General features: G+C 39.3%; 1 protein-coding gene across 2 annotated transcripts in view; it reads left to right on the plus strand.

Moving 5' to 3' along the window:
* Positions 1-22,349, plus strand: part of Wipf3 (WAS/WASL interacting protein family member 3) — an 88,880-nt gene that overhangs the window by 3,808 nt on the left and 62,723 nt on the right. The window contains exons 2-3 of one of the 2 annotated variants that reach the window (XM_077795988.1): positions 13,938-13,976; positions 22,010-22,173. In XM_077795988.1, coding sequence (XP_077652114.1) covers positions 22,063-22,173 — 111 coding nt within the window. In that variant the 5' untranslated portion in view covers positions 13,938-13,976; positions 22,010-22,062. The remainder of the gene's footprint in view (positions 1-13,937; positions 13,977-22,009; positions 22,174-22,349) is intronic. The other variant, XM_077795987.1, reaches the window with a different exon arrangement.

Raw genomic sequence — 22,349 nt, forward strand, 5'->3', positions numbered from 1 at the left:
CACCTGCACCACTCCTGGCAGATGACAAATATTCCCTATAAGCTGTTGAATGAATGAATGGATGAATGAATGAATGAATGAATGAATGAGTGAATGTAACAGTGTTCCAAGATCAAAAGCCCGTTATTTTTTGGATTGTCTGTTGTTTCAACTTTCACTGTCTCATCCTCTCTGTTGATATGGATCATCTGGCATGATTGTATGGACCAGATGGATAATAGGTTTCTCTTTCAGGGCTGAACAATGCTGACCTCTGCCTTCAAAATCAGAAGGCCTCTACTTCTTTAAGAAATTAAGCATTATTTTTCTTTTGTATAAGTTATGTAATTCAGATGATCTGAGTTTGAGTCTTGCATTTATCACTTATTTGCTGTGTGATCTTAGATAAATTATTTAACCTCTGTGTGCTTCAGTTTTCTCATCTATAAAATTACTTATATTTAAGGTAAATAAGATAAGCTGAAATCTTAGGACAGTACCTCATTCATAGCAATGTTCAGTAAATTAGCAGTATTTTTGCTGTGATGACAATCTTCTATGATTACTTCAAAAAGTTATTTGCCTAAATAGTCTTTGTTCCATAAAGCATTTGAAGAGTTTATAAAATTAGGCATTAAACAACCTAAAATTAATAGATAATGAACTGGGTTAACGAGAATGCACGAGTGGAAAGTGAGACCAAATCAGAGATAATTTAGAGAACAAGAATATATGAGGTGAAAATAGTTTCCAGAGATGGGATTAATATTTTGCCAGAGCTTCCCAGCAGCCAAAACAAAAAGGGAAACACAAATAGTTATCTGATCCACAGCAACCATGAGATAAAAGCAGATCGTTTACACAGCTTTTTCTGGTCCTGAAACCTGGGATAACTTTGTCCTGAATTTACTATTGCCATAGAGATCCAAGTCTTCCACATCATCCCTGCCTAATGAGAATAAAAGTTTTATGGTATAAGACAAGTGTTTCCTAGAACTTTATTGACATAATCCCATTGCACTGTCCCCTTACTTTTCTGTAAGAGGCTAGAACACCATGATACAGGGTTTTGCTATTTCCTTAACTATGCTTACTAGGTGCCTGAAAGAGTAGAAAGACTCTTCCTTCCAAGGATAATTCTTTTGAGTCAGGTGGACAATCCCATCTTCAAGAATGTTGGTCTTAAAGCCATTTAAATGAGCCAGATCAGCTTATACTGTACTGAAAAAGTCCGAGGGTGTCATTGTTGTGTATATTCATAGATAGATGATTGTGTATTCATGAATTTTCTTGATACTGGTAATTCATTGTTTCTCTTTAGATGCAAATTCTTATCACCCTATTTGGGAAGGAAAAAATACAATGCTATTAAAAAGAAATGATACTGTATTTTTAAACATTTTTTTAATAATTGATATAATAATGATCATGTTGCCTGCTTCTCTCTTGCCATATATATGTACACACACACACACACACACACACACACACACAGATAGGCTATCTATATGTAGATATACATAAAGATATTTAGATACCTATCTCTATATGTGTGTATGTGTGTCCCAATATGATTTATATACCGTAATGATTGCATTGAACTGCCAAAGAAAACAAAAACAGAGCATGTATCTGAATTTACCTTCAACAGATACAAAGTTTATTTGTCATGTGGTACTAGACTCTCAATAAAGGAAGTCTGGGCTTGGTGCAGGAGCTCACATGATGCTATCAGAGATTAGCCTCTTTCCATCTTCCTATTTCTCCATCCTATAACCTGTAGGACTTCACTCCAAATCTTGTTGCCTCATGGTCCCAAGATGACTTCTGTATCTCCGGGCTTATTTCTACAGTCTAGGCAAGAAGAAAGAGAAAATGCACATAGCTAAAGAGTGAAGACCATTCTAGGAGGGTGGTTTTACTTTTATTCAGAAAATGATGTCCCCCACCCCAGACTTCCACTTATATTTCATCGGCCAAAACATTGTCACAGGGTTGCTCTAAATGTAAGACAGTCTGAGAAATCAAATATTTTTAGCTGGGTAAAATTGCAACACTCCCAAATTAGGGGCTCTGTTCTGAGGAGGAAGAGGAAATGGTTATTGAGTAGGCAACTAGCAGTATCAGCCACCTGACTGCCATTATTAGCCATGTTCTTGACTTAATTAGAAATCAAAGAAGGTGACTCAGTAATTTTAAATGTTATACTTTTATAGATCTTCATGGAATTAGCACTAGAGAAGGAAATAAACCCCACTGCCAATGTGAATATTCCTAAATTGCTATTATGGGTCCTGCTTCTTTTCTGAATTTCAGATATACATGTCCATTTGCCAAAGTACCTCAAATTCAGTGTGTTTCTAATTAAACTCACTTCTCCCTGCCTGTTCACCACCACTCCCATTTTCTCCTGCTCTTCCTTGGTTAATACTCAACTCTTGCAAGGAACCCTGGACTTATCCTGGGTTCTTCCTTCTCCCTTATCCCAGATGTCCAGTCTGATTTCCTCCTTGATTCTGCCTCATTGCTGTTACTCTAATTCAAATTAACACTTGGCTTTGCTTGCGTGGATCCCCAAAAGGGTCTGTCTGCTATTTCTTCTCCCTACAATTCTTTTCCCATGGTAGCTCCCAAGATGCTATTTTGAAACCATCAATGTCTAACAATGTCTTTCTTTAAAAAAAAAAAAATATATATATATATATATATATATATATATAATTAACAATATGTGATTGTGCAGATTAGTGAGAGTTCCTGCAATATGTCTATACATGTATACATTGTCCATTGATCTAAAATCCTACAAAATAAAGCCCAGACCCCAACTCCATGATAGCCTGGCTGTGCTCCCCACACCATAGGCCCTTCGTGGGCACCCAGCACAGCACTTCTGCAACCCCTGCAGCCACCGGGGGCCTGGCCCAGAGCATCCTTTCTTGTGCTTTTCACCTGTCTGTGACCTGTGGAAACTATTACTTACCTTTTCATTCATGTTTCCAAAGTGCTTTATATTTCTATTGATGTTTTTTGCCTTGGATTCTCTTTTGCCTGATATTTATAATGCTGTGCCCATTTGTTTGTTGTTATAAATAACGACTTTATTAAGGTACAATTCAGTTGTCACAGAGTTCACCTTTTCAAAGCGTATTAATCTCCGTGGTTTATAGAATATTCACAGTTGTGCAGCCATCACCATAATTTCAAGTCATTTCCACCACCCCAAAGAGCCTACTTTTTATTTCTATGGGCTTACCTATTCTGGACATTTCCTATAAATAGAATCACACAGATGTGGCCTTTTGTGGTTGACTTTTCCCCCATAGCATAAAGATTTTAAGTTTGAGCCATACTGTAGCAGGTATCAGTTCTTCATTTCTTTCCTTGCTGGAAAATATGCCATTGTTTGACATACTGCATTTTGTTTTTCCATTTGTAAGTTGATGGACATCTGCATTGTGTACACATTTGGTTTATTTTGGATAATGCTACTGTGAGTGTTCAAGTACAGGTTTTTGTGTGGACATGTTTGACTCTCTTCAATAGATATTTAGGAACAGAATTGCTTGAGTCTCATGGTGACTCTGTTTTATGTTGAAGAACTGTCAATCTTTTCCAAATTGGATGCACCATTTACCAGCAGTGTATGAGAATTCTGCACCAGTACTTAAGTGTTTGGGTTATTATTTTCAACTTGTACACATAATTTTGTTTTAGCTGTGTTTCTTGTAAAGAAAATACAACTGATTTAAGAAGAACAATTTAAATAGTTCATATTTTAGTAAAGGAATCTAAAAATCTGTTTGCTGTTATTGTAACTACTGATACATTGGGATTTATTTTGGTTTTATGTGCTATTTGCCTTATTGTCACGTCTATTTTCCTCCTCTTTTTAAAATATTTTTTTCAGTTGTAGATGGATACAATACCTTTATTTTTTTTTTCCTGTGGTGCTGAGGATTGAACCCAGGGCCTCACACATGCTAGGCAAGTGCTCTATTACTGAGCCCTCCTCCTCCTCCTCCTCCTCCTCCTCCTCCTCTTTTTTTTTTTTTTTGAAAAGTGCCCAGCACACAGTAATTCTCAATAAGTGTTAGCTGTTATAAGGTGTCACTTGTGGACAAGAAACATTTATCGATTTATTTATCTATTAATATTTATTGATCATCTGCTAATCAAGTCTATAGTTTCACTTGGTAACCAGCATGGTGCCTAACATACAGAGATCAGTAAATATAAGTTGTATACATGTATCAAATTACCACACTATCCCCTGTAAATATGTACAATTATTAAATGTCAATAAAAATAATAAATATTTACTGCTCTGCACAAACTACCCAGAGGCGGATGTGCTCAGCAAAAGCTGGGGGAATAATGGAAAGAGCAGCTGGGATCAGACTCACTTGGTTCCATCTGTTTTTGTCACATCCTGGTTATCTGAGCAGGGTGATTACATCTTTGAGTCTTCATTTCCTCATCTGTGAAATGGGAATGACAGTATCTGTCAATCAAAGTGTTTAGGGGGATGAAGGTAATTATGTGAATAATGATTAATGGATGCAGGGAACATAGTCTAGAACATGTGAGCTATCATTTTTGTTGAACTGTCCATCAGGTTTTTTGTTGTTGTTTTGCAGTGCTGGAGATTAAACCCAAGGCTTTGCTCACGCTAGGCAAGTGCTCTACCACTGAGCTATCCTCCCAGTCCCAATGTCAATCAGTATTAAGACATCAACCAGGTCTGCCCAGGGAATAAAGTCAGAGAGAAAAATGAAACTGCCCCCTTTCCTATATGTTTGACATAAATTACTGCCGCAGTCTGGCTGGGCACAAAATAACCGAGACACCACAAAAATTTGTAGATTCCAACAGCAACTCTTTATTCCCGAACTCTCACCAGCACTCTACACGCACGTTCTGGGGAAAATACACCCTCCACCGGGCTCTGCGTACCAAATACTCTCTGAATCCCGCGAGAACTCCACGGGAACTCAAGGAACGGCGCCTGAGGCAGCAGGATACGCCCTATTCCCAGCAGGATTCACCCTAAACCTGGAGCCACCCTAATCCAGCAGGATCCACCCTAAACCCGGAGCCACCCTAATCCCTGAGCAGGGTCACCTTTCCATGCGTCATTCCTACTTGGCTATGGCTCTCAGAAAATTACAACTGCTGTATCAGAGGAGGGGACATTTCCTCCTTTGTGTGGGAAGAGTCAGGACAAGAACCAAAGGTGTACTTCCTCTTAAAAACACAAAAATGTGGAGTCTTCACTGTGTTCACTGGCACTGTTATCTATTCTAACATTCTTCCAAAAATTGAATGAAATATTTTTGTTTCAATTATGCTGCTTTATAGCAAGTCAGAGAAAACATAAAATAGGTTCAGAAATAGGTAAGATAAAAAAGAGAGGAAAAGTACAAAACACACACATACATGCAAAAGAAATAAGTAAGACCAAAAATAGGACAAACAAGCAAACATTTTCCTGAGTTTAAAATTCATCTTCCTCACATTTTAATAGCTTTTGCATGCATTGTTGTTGTTCTGGGTTTTGCTGGAATGTATGTGTCCTCAGGTTTCAGAACTTCACCTGCAGACTTCTAGAAGGAAGGCTAAGTGTCCTCGGTTCAGGCCCAATATTGTGCCTTCCTGGCATTCATGGATGAGCAATGAGTTTTAAATGATGATGTTTGACATTATTTACATAAATTACATATGCTAAAGAATGACAAGCCAGAATACCTGTCTGTAGGACCTGCAGTAGTCTTGTGGCTGGGGAAACAAAGCCACCAGTTGTTATTTCAGACCTGTGCACCTCTTGACCAGCACCAGTTCTTGCATTTAATGAATGGCAAGGATCAGTTACAGCTGGAACCGATTCACAAATGATTCATGCCCAGTAAAGAAGCATGTTGTAAAGCCATTCTTACTGTGTCTTAACCATGTGTTAACAGAAGAATTAAACCTTAGGGTTGGTTTGTGAAGAATTATTTTATTCCGCTTTTGCCTGTTTTCTAATGTGCTTGGTCAGCCACCTTTGACACTTGCAGGTGGCGGTGGTGGTAGTTTCAGCTGGTGCAGAAGTCTGTACAGGGACAGCATCTTGAAGCTCATCCTCAGCTCTTGCTACTGCTCTTGACAGCTCTGGCAGCTGCTCAGGTGGACCAAATCCTCAAGACAAATTTCCTGTTTTTCTTTATTCATTGTGTTTACTCTTTAGGCATGCAGAGGTCTCCTAATTCAAATAGCACAGAGCGTTTTGAACAATTGTTTACAATTCTTGCAAGGAAGTAGTTCTCTGATTTAGCAATCCTGAACTTTTAGGTTCTTAATTAGCTTTTGGAATATATAATAGTGCACATGATACATACTTCAAAAAGTGTAAAAAGACTGTACACTGTGAAGTCTTTCTCACACCCCATTCTCAGGCCACCTAGTTGTCAAGGGTTCTTCCAGATAATTTCTACGTTTATAAATATGCATATGTATGCATAAACACACGCACATACAGACACACAAATAAAGGCACACCCAGTCTATTTTCTGCCTGATTTTTTTCACTTAATATAACTTGGAGATCATTTCATGTTGGTAGACATAGGGTTACTTCATTCTTCTGAACACTATCTAGTATGCCATTATAGGGTATGAATTATAATTTAATATTTCAGTTCCCAGTTGATAGGAATATAGATTATTTATCCTCTTACAGTATTTTAAAATTGCTGAAATGAACGTCACTGCATGGACTATTTCTCACAGGTCTAAGTATATCAGAAATTCCTAAAATTTAAAAGTGCATGTTAAAATTTTGATACATTTGTCCATTACCCTTTATAGACCCTTACTAATTTATATTTCCATTAACAATTATGAGAGTGACTGATTCCCTGAACTCTCTCCAACACATATTTATCAGACTTTTGAACTTTGCCAACCTGATTGGTAAAAAGGGTATTTTATCGTGGTTTGACTAGCATTTATTTTCTCATTATGAATAAGGCAGAACATCTTCAATGTGTGTTAATGCCACTTGTATTCCTTAGCTATGAACCATTTAGGCCCCTTGTGCATTTTTATTGAATTATTGATCTTTATTATAGGGTTTACAGGACCACCTTATATAGGAAATAAAACATCCATTTTACTATCATTTTTTAAAATCTACTGTAATTGCCCTCCCACATGTAGTATAACTTGTTATGATATAATTTTCCTCCAGTTTGTAGTGTGAGTTTGTTTGTTGTTTTGTATACATATTTATTAGTTTGCAGAAATCTTTATAGCTTTTATAAAAGTCATTTTGACATCAAGAATTTTAAAATTCACTCATATTTTGTTTTAGTGTAATTAATTTCCTTTTCTAGATATTAAATTTTTGATGCTTTGGAATTTATTTTGCTATAAGGCATAAGATCTTTACATTGGTATCTAACTTTATTTTTTCCAGATTGCTACCCAATTTTCTCAATAATTTTTATTAAATAACTTCCTCCCACATGCAGTGTCTTTTTATTTATTTTTTTTAACATAGCCAACATTTTTCTTAAAATACTTAGATCTATTTTTGGGGCTTTCGGTTTTATTACCTCACCGATTCTTAATATGCCAGTACCAAATTTGTTTGATATCCAGTGATTTTAGTTTTCCATGTGAACTTTGGAATCCACTAGACTAGTTCTAAAAAGAAAGCAAGTTGGTATTATTATTATGATCACCTTAAATTTATAGATAAATATAGAGAAAATTAACATTTGTATGATGTAGTCTTTCTTATCAAGGGTAAAATATGTTAAATATGTTTTTTTCCATGTCCTCTTTGTTAGATAATTTTTGGATTTTGTTTCTGAAGAGCCACTTTTTTAAAATTCTTTTATGACTTGAAATAATTTTTCTATTGATTCTCTCAGGTTTTTCATGTACATTGCTATATCATTTTGGGAAAAATTATAATTGAGCCTCCTTCTTTCCAATTAGTATGATTTTCTTTTTTTTTTCTAATTGAATTGACCACTACATCTAGGATGATAATATATGATAGTAGCAATGGTATACATTCTTGTCTAGTTCCTGACTTTAATTGAAATTTATTCCTCTTTCCCTATTTACCATGATGTATTTTAAAATGTTGTACATATTTTGGGGCAGCTATGAAGATCTTACGATTTTCTTTTAATATCCCCAGTATGGTGAATCATTTCAATAGCTTTTCTGGCGTGGAAATGCCCTTGCCTTTGAACTGTAGTTGGGTGATGTGTGTTATTCAGTGTGTTGCACAATTCGGTTACTAATGCTTAATATTTTGGTCCTTTATATTCATAAAGGAGATTGGTCAGTAGAGCCTTTCTTTTTTTCTTTTTCTTTTTCTGTTTTGTCTTGGTTCTGTCTTTTCCAGGCTTGGGTCTGACTGCTAACTGCTAAGTATACGCTGGGTGGAATCCAGCTCCTGGGTGGCCCTCAAGCTTCTTGGTGGTGGATCTTGAACCATTTTTGCTGTTTCTTCTGTTGAGATTTTCTGTCTTGTCTTGGTCACTTTAGTAATTCACATTTCACTAGAGAGTTGTCTATCTGATTTAAACAAAATCTTACAATCTTTTGCAGCTATCATCATTTCCCCATTTTCTTATCTTATTCTGTATGTTTGCACTTTTTCTTTCTTCTCATTTTTTAGTTAGATGATTATTTATTTTATTGTTTTCTGTTATTCAGAGAATAAGCTTTTGGACTTACTAGCTCTAACATTTACATTTTTTTTCTAATTCCTAAATATCTGTTTTCACATTCATAAATAGAAGTTAATTCCTTCCTTTCTTATGCTTCCTTTAGGTTTATATTATTGTTATTCACACTTCCTGGGAGACTTTCGGTCTTTATTTAATTTAATCAATTTATTTATTTTGGAGATGGGCACTGGGAATTGAACTCAGGGGTACTCAACCACTGAGCCACATTCCCAGTCTTACTTACTCTTTATTTAGAGACCTTTTTGAATTTAGAAAAACGGGCTTCATTCATTGAAGAGGCAAAATAAAGCAAGCTTCCTTTTGGTAGACCACTTTCATTTCCAAAAACCTGCCACACCATTTCTTAGGAAAATTATGTTTGAAATAACTTTGGTTTTAGAGAAGATGGTATGCTATTTTTAATTTCTTTACTATTTATCTCAGAGCAGTACTCATTTGCTTCTCACACCTCTGCAAATTAGGAAAGAAGAAAAAACTTTTGCCCTTTTAAGATGGAGAAATAGCTGGGCATGAAAGTCAGAATTAGGGCCTGTCTCCTGTCCCTCATAAAACTTCTCTTTGATTATGTTATTTTCCAACATACCAGGTGAGATCTTTCTTGTGGGCACTGTGAACCTTGAGAACCAACATTCAAAATATATTTCCCACACTGATAATTAGGTCTATTGTTGGCCAGGAACATCTCTTGCGTGCCTCTTGCCTTCTTATTGTAGTATGCCATAATGTCTCTAATAATCATTAAGATTATTTCATTAGGATTGTGAAACTCACAGATAGAACTTCCATAATGAGTTGCTGCCAAGTATAGCTCCACCTTTTACAGAAAATTAACATTTGTATGATTTAGTCTTTCTGATCCAAAAATATGTGTGTGTGTTCTTGAGCAAAAAATATGTGTGTGTGCATATATGTGTCTGTGTGCATATATATAATACACACACATATATATCAATATATCATTGTCTAGATTTATAAATATCTCAATATCAAGGCAATTAGTTTGGCATTTGAGCATTACCTTTGGCCTTGTCAATGCCAAGATATTTAAGATATAGTCCCTATCTTTGAGCCTTTGGGGAACCCATGGTCCAGTGAAGGAAGTTATGCAGATATAGGAAAAGACTATATCTGCTTTGCACCGTAATAAAAGGGTCCAAAGAATACTGGAGGTTCATTTATCTCTGCCAAAGAGGGACAGAAAACAAAACAATCTATACCGAGAAGCTGGAACTAGAGCAGAGTTTTAAAGGGTGATTAAGAATTTTCTAGTTGGTGAAGGCCATGACATGTAAGCTAAATAGCATGGACAAATTCATAGAGAAAAGGTATGTGTCTTAGTCCATTTTCTATTGCTCTAACAAAGTACCCGAGGCTAGGTAAGTTCCAAAGAGAAGAGTTCTGGAGGCAGGGAAGTTGACGATCAGGCAGCTGTATCTGACAAGGGCCTCAGGCTATTTCATAACACAGCAGATAACGTCACATGAGAAAGTAAGTGGACAAAGCAAGCTGACCTTGCTGTCACAATAACTAATTCAGTTCCACTATACCTAACCTACCTCCATGAGATGAGCATTAATGCCTTCAGAGGGCAGTGCTCCAAGGACTTAATCATCTTCCACTAGGCCTCACTCTGAAGGGTCCCACCAGGTTCCCACCAAGTCTCAATACCATTACATTGGGGACCAGGCTTCCAGCACATGGACCCTTTGGGACAGATCAGAGCCAGATCATAACAATACACATGAAAATGTCAAGGTTGCAGGTAAAGTGTAGGAGGCTCTAAATGGAGTAGAGAAGCAATGTAGAGTTTTATTCCAAGGCCAAGAGCCTGAAGAGGAGTATACTTCCCATCTATGTGTGAGTCTGAAGTGACAGCTGCCAGTCAGGCTATCAGGCTTTGCTGTGGATGAACTGTGCTGGCTGCCCCAGGACGGAATCTGCCTATTGACTGAGACAAAGATGGCTCCCCGTGGCAGATGGAGGTCCTAGTGTAACTTGAAACTGGATAAGAGACCTTTGGTACCAGAATCTCCTTGGTCCTCCTTTGACCCAAAGCAGGAGCATCAGGAATAATGAGGAAGCACACAGTCTGACCTAATGTCTCACGTGTAACACTTGAAAAGAGAAAGGTTCTATCCTTTGTCCTTTTTTTTTTTTTTTTTCCTTTCTGGGTACCGGGGATTGAACTCAGGGATACTCTACCACTGAGCCTCCCCCAGAGCCCTATTGTGTATTTTATTTAGAGACAGGGTTTCACTGAGTTGCTTCATGCCTCGATTTTGCTGAGGCTGGCTTTGAACTTGCAATCCTCCTGCCTCAGCCTCCTGAGCCACTGGGATTACATGCAGATTCTGTCTTGTCTGTACCCTGTGCCATAGCATTTCCTCAGTGGTTCTCAGAAGGGCATTTCAGGGGTACTCACAATCCTACCTGAAGGGTACCGCCTAGTCAGAAGAGAACGAAAATACCCTTTTTATAAACCTAACATGGTACAATAAAGAGGTGGCCATTCATTTTGTAAAGTAACTCATAATTTTGTAATATTGATTATAGATTGAATAATAACCACCTTGTTCTATCAAGGTATGCCTCTACTTTCCAGAACTAGACTTGCCATTTTTCAGAGGCATCACTATTACATAAGACAAAGCTTACTTATAAATATGTGACCAATACTATGTATTTTTAATAAACCCAGTTTTGTTTTTAGTTAATTTAAGGGGTGGGGGGACAGGAAACCAATATTTTCTCCTTTCACCCTTGGAAACTGCACACACAGTGATTTTCATGGCCTTCTACCTTGATTTAAATGCCTGAGTCAGTGGTAAATATCATCAATGTCTCCATTTCTCCATCAAATGCTGTTCAAATATGATAATGAATTCAGTGAATGAACTGGAACAGATTAGCATTTCAGGAAGTCTTATAAAAGGGAACCAGTTTGTGAGCTCCTTGTGGGTGTGACATGAGGTTCACATTAGATCATGACTGCTGCCTGTCTCCGTTTTGGAATTCACATGGACCAGTCTGTGGCTGATGCCTGACTATGGCAACCAGGTAGCAGCACGGAGCCAGTTCCATTTCAAGAGTGTGTCTCCCCCGTTTCCCAGGCAATCGCTCCTGCCCTCTGCGTGAGAGGAGCGTGGGCACTCAGCTAGTCTCCCTTTCCCTGTGGTAGGTCATTTCTAATCAGAGCAGCAGCCTTGGCCTCACCTGAGGGAGCCTGTTGAAACTGCAGAGCTCCAGGCCTGCCCCAGACCCACTGGTCCACCTGAGTTGGAACGTGCATTTAACAAGTCCTCTGGGGTGGTCATTCTCCATGAAAGATTGGTAACCGCTGCTCTGGATCCTTCTCCCAAAGCTCTGCTTAGCTCCATGGGGAAACATGACAGGAGAGGTAGATAAACATTTTTATTTTGATAATTATTGTCTATGTATGTATGTATGTATTTAGCAGTCCTGGGGATTGAACCCAAGGCCTTACAGATACTGGGCTCTGCCACTGAGCTATATCCCCAGCCCTTTTTTTATTTTATTTTTAAAAGTTTTTATTGTTTCATTTCAGTTATACCTGACAGTAGGATCCATTTTGATATTATACAAGCATGGAATATATCTTATTCTTATTCTCATTCAGACCCCACCCGCTGCTTCCTTTCCTTTATTGATCTTTCTGCCATTTACCTATAGTTATTATTATTTTTAAATTAACCTCTTGTGGGATTCACTGTGGTGTAATCATATATGTACATAGGAAAGATGTGAGATACTTTCTACTGTCTTTTCTATTCCCGTCCCTGGTCCCTTTCCTTCATCCCCCTTTGTCTAATCCGATGAACGAACGTCTATCGTTTCCATCCTGTCTTGTTGTGGGTTAGCTTTCACATATAAAGAGAACATTTGACTTTTTTTTTTGCGGGGGGGGGTGAGGGGGGTGCTTGGCTTATTTTACTTAGCATGATTTACCAGCAAATATCATAAAGTCATTCTTCTTTATGCCCATCCCTTTTTAAAAAGTTTTATTTTGAGACAGGGTCTTACTAAGTTGCCAATGGTGGCCTCAAATTTGTGATCTTCCTCTGCCTGTGCCTCCTGAATTGCTTATAGATTATAAGCATGTGCTACTGGCTATTATGTTCATTCTTATTACTACCTTCCATTTTGTGACAAATAGTATTATTTTACCTTTTATGGTTGAAACTTAAAGTTTCTTTTTCAAAATCAGCTTATTTACCTAAAATCATGAGTTTATTCATAGTGTTAAATAAATATAAGTTCAGGTGGTGTGTGAATGTCACAGAAACTATCAGTCATATGTACACAAGTGACTTAAATTAACATGGTGCTTAGGAGCCTGATTTCTGGAGCCAGATACCCTGAGTTTGAATATCAGCACCTCCACTAATTCACTTTGTGATTTAGGGCAAGAGTCTTAACCTTTCTGTTCCTTTCTGAATTACTACATGAAAACCTGTAAATATGGTACCTGTCCCATAGAAAGGGCATGCTAGGGCTAATTCATTTTACTATCATCTAGAGCAAGAATGCTCTGGAATTTTTCATCCTTTTTTGTTTTATTTTTTAAAATATCTTTATGTTATTTATTTTTTATGTGGTGCTGAGGATCGAACCCAGGGCCTCGCACATGCTAGGGGAACACTCTACCGCTGAGCTGCAACCCCAGCCCTATCCTGCACTTCTTAATTCCCCCTGCTCTGTTGCCTACATATTCAGGCCAATATGCCCCACTTCCTAAAATCAAGGCTAGATGTTTCTAGGATTTTTCTACCACAGAGATTGAGAACAGCGGCTTCCACGTAGCCAATGGAAGACAGACCCACTTGGGAGTAGTGGCAGGCGGCCAAGGTCTCCCCTGTGGGAGTCGGGGAGCCAGCTGCCTCAGAGCCTGCCCACTGGATGCTGAGGAAGTGACCACTCATGTAGCTTTCACCATCACCTGGAGAGAAGGCTTAAAAGACGAAATTCCTTCATAACTTGAAATTTTGAAACTCTGAGAGGCCTTCCACGAGGGCTTTGCACATGGACTTGCGGGTTATGCTTTCCGGGCTGCAGGAAACATTTGAACAACCTATCCTTAATGTGGCAGGACTCTAGGAGACATCATGTGAGCCGGGGATGCCTGGGGGTTCATTCACCTCCGTTAGTTTGAGGGTAAAAAAACCTCTGTTCTTTTCTCTGATTTCACAGCCAAAAAATACCAAGAACTCAGCAGGACCGTATGGAGAGGTAAGAAATTAGAAAGGCACTGAGGACCTTATCTTCAGATCCCTGTTGAGATATATTTTTAGAACCAACAAAAGATGCTTTTGTGAAATGGTAGCAGTAATTTTTCTTGCTTTAAAAAAAATAAAGCACATTTTCTATTTGTGAGCAGCTGTAATCTGACAGAATATTCTTAGGGAGAAAAATCCTTAGATGTTTCGATGAGAGCAACCAGTATGTAAAATTGTTTACTCTGAGTTATTTCTTTCTGAGATAACTCACAAAGCACAGCTGGATTAGAGACGTATATAACTTTTTATATTAACAAGCTTGGCAAGCCCAGCCCTCATCTATTTCTGAATGGGCACAGACAGGCTGATCAGGTAGGAAAAGGAGGAGACCAGCAGGACAGGAGGAAGAACAGTTCATCAACTGATCGAGAGGGAGGTCCACACTCCCTATGCCAAAAGAACTCCCAATAAAGAGGTCACACTATGGCAGTCTGTGAGCTCCGTGTGACCCATCAACATGTTCTGTTGGCACTCTGGGGCTGAAAAATGCTTTAACAGAGCTGGCAATGTAGCTCAGTGACTTGAGTTCTTGCCTAGTGTATGCAAGGTCCTGGATTCAATACCCAGTACCACCAAAAAAATAAATAAATAAAACTAAATAGAGTGCTTTTAGAGTTACATGGAGATGGCCTTCATATTCTTGTGTTTTGCATCTGCTGATTAAACCAACCATGGATCGAAAATACTTGGAGAAAATATTGCATCTGTACTGAACATATGCAGACTTTTTCCTTGTCGCTAGTTCCTAAATGATCCAGTGCAAAACTATTTATGTGGCATTTATATTGTATTATGTATTATAGTAATCTAGAAATGATTCAGAGTATATGGTTGAATGTGTGTAGGTTATAGGTAAATACTGTGCCATTATAGTTGATGAATTTGAGCATCTGAAGATTTTGTTATCTGTGAGGGCTCCTAGGACCACAGTTACCAAGGGATAACTGGACTTACCCACATTCAAAAATTCTATTTTACATAAGAATTTGGATATGGAGCTTTCCCTAGGGAAAATAAAAGAGCATTGGCCAATGCTGAGCTTGCACTCCTGTGGAATATCACATCAGTCGCCAGAGTTGAGAGGGGTGCTCTGCTCCAGACCCAGGCCTCGCCCATTAGCCTTGTCCCTTCTGCACCCTGTTCATCTGGTATCTACCCTACCCCTGAGTTAGTGTTATCCTGCTGCAAGGGATGCTGGGAAAAAGAGCTCCTGGCTTCTGGCTGTCTCGCCATGTGAGAAATTCCTCAGGCACAGGAAAAGTGGCTAAACATGGTGGGTGGCCACAAGACAAATGTCCACCCCTACCCAAGGAAGGAGACACTTGCAGAGTGGTTGGCCACCATCTAAGCCTCTGTATTCCCAGCCTTCTCCACTTCTTTTTCTCACATGCAGAGCCCTACAGCTGGCTTGTGTTCTCCCACTTCTGTCTCTGTTTATAAACCACTTTTGTACATTTACAAAGTACAAAAGCTAACTAGAGCAGAACCCATAGACATATGTGTGCCTGTTGAAAAATGCGGTAGCTTCAACTAATTGTTTATTTATTACACCCCTCCTCAAGTTTGAAATGATGATGGCATACCTCAGCAGTCCCTGCATCTCTTGGGGGCATCCCACTCCTACTTCTACTACAGTTATTCATGGTGATGATGGGGATTAATATGGTGTCCAGTGGAGTGCCTGATCAGGATCTGCACTTCTTTCTCTGCAGAGAGGACCTGGACTATGGTCTTGATTGAAGCCTGACAGCAAACTGTTAATTAAGTATTCTAGCTCCTGTTTTACAAAAAAAAAAAAAAAAAAAAAAAGTTAAGGTCACTAACCTGAAGCAACTTGTCCAAGGTCATGTCACTGAGGTCTGTCTGACTCTAAGACCAGCATTGTCTCTGTGTTCAGGGCCTCACCTGGGAGCACATGTTGGCTGTTTCCCTTACCATTCTCTAATGGTGCTTAAATAGCTAATGTGCATTTTGATGCTGTTTTTCAGTTAGTTTGTGAGTTAAAAGTACAAAAGCCTTTGAGAACCTAGCTTTTTAAAAAATCCTAAACATTTTATATATTTCAGAACAAAATAATATTTTTAAATGGGTCGGTAGAGCACAAAAGCATCAAAGAGCTCATGGGTACAGCCTGTAACTTCCTGGAGCTCTGTATTCTTGTCAGATCTTAACAAATACTTCTCTAGATAATTGCTTAATTATTATATCTGTCAAGAAAAAAGCCTTCACAGCCATCAAGTACTGCATATAAAAATACCCTTTAATCCCAGATGTGGAAAAACCATTCCCTGTGATTTCAATAAAGCAGAATCCCCATGGTACCTAATCATTCTCAGATTCCTAAGGACAAGAGTAGATGGAGAACAAGAGCCCATGGGGAGAAGCCAGGGGAAAGATTGTTCTCACCTTTGTGTCCCTTTCATTTAAGGGCCCCCCCAAATATTTTAAGTTTTTGCAAAATGGAAACAGAGAAGGAATGCAGTTTGAATCGTGCCAATTTAATAAAATAATGTGGTGCTGTAGAAATGAGGCCAAAAGACCTGGACTTTCAACTCAGCATTGCTGCTCTTTCTGAAATGTACTAGGGGAGATAAAATGTGGTTTTGTGTTACATGGAAATGTCAGGATCTACCCCATGATTGTTGAGAGAATTCAATGAAATAATGTATTCAAAGTCCCTAAAGCTGTGCTGAGCGTTTACTAGGGGTTCCAACAGTTATATTGCTGATCCTCATTATTTGCAGATTCCATTTTTGCAAATTCACCTTCTTGCTAAAATGTATTTGTGACTCTAAAATAGTGTTCATGGTGTTTTTGTGGTCACTCACAGACATGGGGAAAGTGGTAAAAATATAAGTCGCCCAGCAGGCGTATTCCCAGCTGAAGTGGGACAAGGTGACACTCTGTCTTCTTGCTTTAGCTCTTACCATAAACAAGCTCTCAGGCTATTTCATGCCTCATTTTAAAACTGTTTGTGCTTTTTCTGTTTAGCAAAGCACAGTGCTGATGTGCTGTCTAGTGTCGTAAGCCCAAGAAAGCTGTATGTGCCCTAGGGAGAAAAGCTTCATTCAGTCATGAGTCATCCTGCTGATGGCCATGAGTCCTGTTGTTCTGTTCAGGCCCTCAGTGAACTGGATGATGCCCACCCACATTGGTGAGGGAGAGCTAGATTCAGTCTACAGATTCAAATGCTAACCTCTTTCAGAAACAACCTCACAGATACACTCAGAAATGATGTTCTGCCAACTATCTGGGAATCCCTCAGCCCAGTCAAATTGACACATAAAATTAACCATCACACTCATGTGTTTATTTATTACATCCCTCCTCAAGTTCCAAATGATGATGGCATTCCTCAGCAGTCCCTACATCTCTTCGGGGCGTTTATCCCACTCCTACTTCTATTACAGTTATTCATGGTGATGATGGGATTAATATGGTATCCTGTGGAGTGCTTGATCCCAGCCATCAAGTACAGCATTTTATGATTTTACACAGAGAGCATAACTATGGTGACCAATAAGAATTGACTATATTCATCGGGAGCAATGGCATACACCTATAATCCCAGAGGCTCTGGAAGGAAGGAGGATCACAAGTTCAAAGCCAGCCTCAGCAAAAGCAAGGTGCTAAGCAACTCAGTGAGACCCTGTCTCTAAATAAAATACAAAATAGGGCTGGGGATGTGGCTCAGTGTTTGAGTGCCCCTGAGTTCAATCTCCACTACCAAAAAAAAAAAAAAAAAAGAAAGAAAGAAAGAAAGAAAGAAAGAAAAGAAAAATTGACTGTATTCTATATAGTTCCTATGTTAGAAAGGTTAAATATTAGTGACTAACAAAGTAACTCCAACAACTCCATGACTTAAAACAACAGAAGTTTATTTTTTCACGTCTGTAATGTCTCATCAGGTGTTTGAAGGGAAATCTTACAAAAGGTGAGCCAGGAACCCATACTAAAGCAGGCTTACAATAATTGAAACAAGGATAAATTATCAGCTATTTGTATTTGACATTTTCTTTCCCAGAGGCATCCTTTCATCTTATGGCTCTGCTAACACATAGGACCTTTGCTTATGGAGAAAGGAGTCCTGGGTAGAAGGCCTTAAGAGCCAGCCCAGAAAGAGAGCCCCTCACCTGTGCTGCGTTCTGTTGGCCAGAGCTCAGTCACAGGGTTACACCTACCTGCAAGGGAGGCTGGGAAATGAAATTGAGCTGTGTGCTGAGGGAGTTCATGAATCACCCTGCCATAGTTTCTCTTAGAAGTTATTTCCTATGGTTATTTTTCCTTAAGTAAGGAGCATTTAATTTTTCTTTCTTTTCTTTTCTTTCTTTCTTTCTTTTTTTTTAGGTTTTTATTCCAAATCCTTTTCAGTTCTTTACTAAGGAAAGAAGATCTAGCCCCTCTCATGTGTCTTAGTTAAAAGATGAAGTCCTTACATTATGAGACCTTTCTTTATTCCTTTTTTTCTATTACTTCAGCCAAACCTTTAATCTCTGACTGAAAATATTTTTGCCACCGAACAAAAGATTATGTAAAGAATATACCCAATGCTTCTGTGAAAGAAAATGTCAAATACAAATAGCTGATAATTTATACTTGTTTCAATTAAATTGTAAGCCTGCATCCAAGTTGCTTTAGTGGCTATAAAAACCATAGTTTTATCTGACATATTATTATATTTATCAGGTTTTGAATAAAACAACATTGACACTCCTTGAAAAAAAGCATGCATACCTCTGATATCTCTACTTCAATTTACTAAGGCCTTATGCTGTGGCCTTATGCAGTCCTTCTATTCTCATTTTAATATTGAGAAAAGAGGAAGTAACAATGTTTATCAGCACCTCCCACCCCAGCCTTTAGAGAGAATATTATACAAGAAAAGTGTAGTCTTGTTAAAGGATCACCTCTTTGGAGTTCTTAGGAAATTCCATGCATTGTAAGGGGGGGTCCAGTAAACAAAAAGTAGCCGGCATAACCAGACGGGTTGGCAGCACCGATGCGGGGCATTTTCACCCCCCCCCCCCCAGATGAGGGCACCTCCGTCCCTCCCCGAGTCCTCCAGGGCGTCCCTCTGGAGAACATGGCCTGTGGCTCCAATGACACGTCTGTCCGCCACAGCCAGCCACAGTCAGGGAAAACTCACGTTTTCCACTGAAAACCACACGCTACCAACCCAAAACCAGAAAGGCTCTGAGACCTCACGGCCTCTGGAAGCTCACGCTGCCACTGAGCCAGAAACCAAATCCGAATGCTTTCTGTGGGCTCACGCCCACCATTGAGCCAGACACCAGAACCTGAGCGATCACAAAAGAGCGATCGCAAAAGACAGATGCTCTCTGGGAGCTTATGCTCTCCACTGAGCCAGAAATCGAACCCGAGCGATCTCGAAAGAAAAACAAGGAGGAGAAAAGGAGAAGAAAGGAAGAAAGAGGGGAAGGAGGGAGGGAGGGAGAGAGAGAGAGAGAGAGAGAGAGAGAGAGAGAGAGAGAGAAAGAAAGGCGCCTTACTTACCCCCTGAAGCAGTCCGTTGTTAGGGTCTCCCTGTCCGGCGATGCGCTGTTCCCGGCCAACGCACCAAATGTAAGGGGGGTCCAGCGGAGCCTCGGAGGGAGAGACCACACAAGAGACTTACTCCATGCAATTGGCAAAAGGGGATTTATTGGGGATCCATTCCAGCGCACTGGGGCTCCGTGCTTACTCAAGAAGGGAGAGCAGCCCAGAACCCCGAGCTGAGGTCAAGCAGAGCTTAAGTACACTTTCTGGAGAGGGCGGTGGGCTTTGCATACATCAGAACAAATCATCATGAGGCGCGGGAAAATTGAACAACAACTCTGAGACGTGATTGGCACATTCATTGGTGGGAACAGGTCAGGCAGGGGTGATTGGTTATTCCTAAGCGGGTTACACATTCAAACTGATTGGTTCGGGCCCTGTGAGGAACTGCACAGGGCCCTAGGCTAAATGGCCATAGAGCATTGTTTTAACTATCTCAGGAATCTGGGTGTAACAGAGGAACTTAATAATGCCTAATCTTTTACATTCAAGCTTTCCAGCTTAGAAACTTTACCCTTTCACATCTCTTTAGAATTATAAGGAAAATCATCATGAATTTTTTTCCCCAAAGTTGCACTTACCTGTATATTTTCTTCCATTTGTAACTTTTATATAATTTTAGAGGATTTTTAAATCCTGCTGAACAGAAGCTGATACCATATGATCCAGCAGTACCATGTCTGGGTATATACCTAAAAGGCCCTAAGGATGTTTGTACACCAAGGCCCACAGCAGCATTTTTTCACAATTTTTTAGAGCAATCCAGGTGCCCACCAACAGATGAATGGTTAAACAAAATGTGGTATTGACATATCATGGAATAATCAGGAATGAGTTCTGATATATGCTAACATGAATGAACACAGAAAACATTAATGCTAAGTGAAATAAGCCAGACTCAGGCAAATATTGTATGGTCCCATATAAGTGAAGTACTTATAAGAGGCAAATTCATGATAAAGAAAGTAGAACAGAGCGGTGGTGGGGAGATCAATGAAGAGTTATTGTTTAATGGGTAGAGTTTTTCTTTGGGATGGTGGAAAATATTTGGGAATGGATAAGGTCATTGTCAAAAAGCCTTGTTAATGTACTTAACACCACTGAATGGTTTACTTAAAATAGTTAAAACAATACATTTTATATTATTTTTATTCTGCCACAATAAATAAAAAATCACATTGAAAGGAGACTGGACTTTGGGCCTTTAAGCCTGAGTTCCAGTCCAAGGTCAACTAGGGGGTATGACTTTGAGCAAAGAACTTCATGTCTCTGAGTGGCATATTGCTTACCTATAAAAATGAGAATGTTACTACTGGCCTTAGAGGATTGTTTTAGAAATTAATGTGATTGGCCTGTCACATAATAGGCACTGTGTAAAAAGATAAAGAGAACTAACATATTAAGTAAGCAAAATCCAGTAGACTATGTGAAGGTTAAAAGGGTCATAATTGTGGGGATTCTTTAATATAGGTTTTTAGTCCTTACAGTGTGACTTGATATGGGTTTTAAGATATTCATCTGCATCCAGACACACGTGTGCTCTGAAGACAAGTACATTTATCTGGAGATTAGATATCAACTATTTGAAATAGATATCAACTATTTGAAATATCTGAAATAGAACCTTATTTGCAGAATCATGCCTAAAAGCCCTAGGTGTGCAAATGCCAGATTAAAGTCTATGTAGAGGAGAAGTGCATGCCTATACCCAGAGGTTGTGCAGAAACTATTATATGGGGACAGCAAGGAAAGTCAGAGCTGACAGGAGAGAAAGAGTCAGGAGAATGACTAACGCCTCTGGAAGCTTTGCTTGAGGCTTGCGTCATGAGTAATGTTAAGCCTGTGACATTCAGAAAAGGTTAAATTTCATTCTGTTTGCTCTGCTTAGGAAGTTGGGAATCTATGCAGTATGCATTGAAAAGGATAAAACTGCAGGTTCAATGCTAATGATGTGGATTTCAGTTATCTGGAAAAATCCTTATAGAAGGAAGTGTGGCTGTTTCTCTATATACTCGATTTTTTTTTAAAGAAAGAATTTTTTTATATTTATTTTTTAGTTTTCGGCGGACACAACATTTTTATTTTTATGTGGTGCTGAGGATCAAACCCAGCGCCCCGCGCCCGCCAGGCGAGCACGTTACCGCTGGAGCCACATCCCCAGCCCAACATGTACTCGATTTTTATTGAGACAAAAATAGCTGAATTCTATCAGCTTTATCACCTAATTATCTCTAGAATCTGGTCTGTTCCCAGCATTTAGCCCGAGGCCAGCCTTGCACTGGGCTCTTTGAGTGAATGAATGAATTCAATAAATTAATGAACAAGCCTAAGAACGAAACCGTCTACAACATGCATGTGTCTGTAACACATGAACTGCCTGCATGTAAAGAAAGACATCCATTTAAAACTATCCCTCTTTTTCTTTTTCAGAGCAGAAACCCCTCTCTTGGGACCACTCATAAACAAGAGACACCAACAGTGCCATGCCAGTGCCGCCGCCGCCCCCACCTCCTCTGCCTCCACCTCCCCCACCTCTGGGAGCTCCTCCCCCGCCTCTGGGAGCTCCTCCCCCTCCCCCACCATCAGCACCTCCGGTAAGACCCTGTTTTATTTTCTGTCTGGTTTGCTTTGGAGCATCGGGTGCTTGGATTACACTATAGGCAAAGGTTCTCCATGTTCAGAAGCAACCACTACCTAGCTCCGCTGTGGCAGGTGGACCTCAGGTAGCTCTGACAGCTTCAGGATCTGATTCCAAACCAGCCTGGGTAAG

Source organism: Urocitellus parryii, chromosome 3 (assembly GCF_045843805.1).
Source record: "Urocitellus parryii isolate mUroPar1 chromosome 3, mUroPar1.hap1, whole genome shotgun sequence".
Taxonomy (NCBI): Eukaryota; Metazoa; Chordata; class Mammalia; order Rodentia; family Sciuridae; genus Urocitellus; species Urocitellus parryii.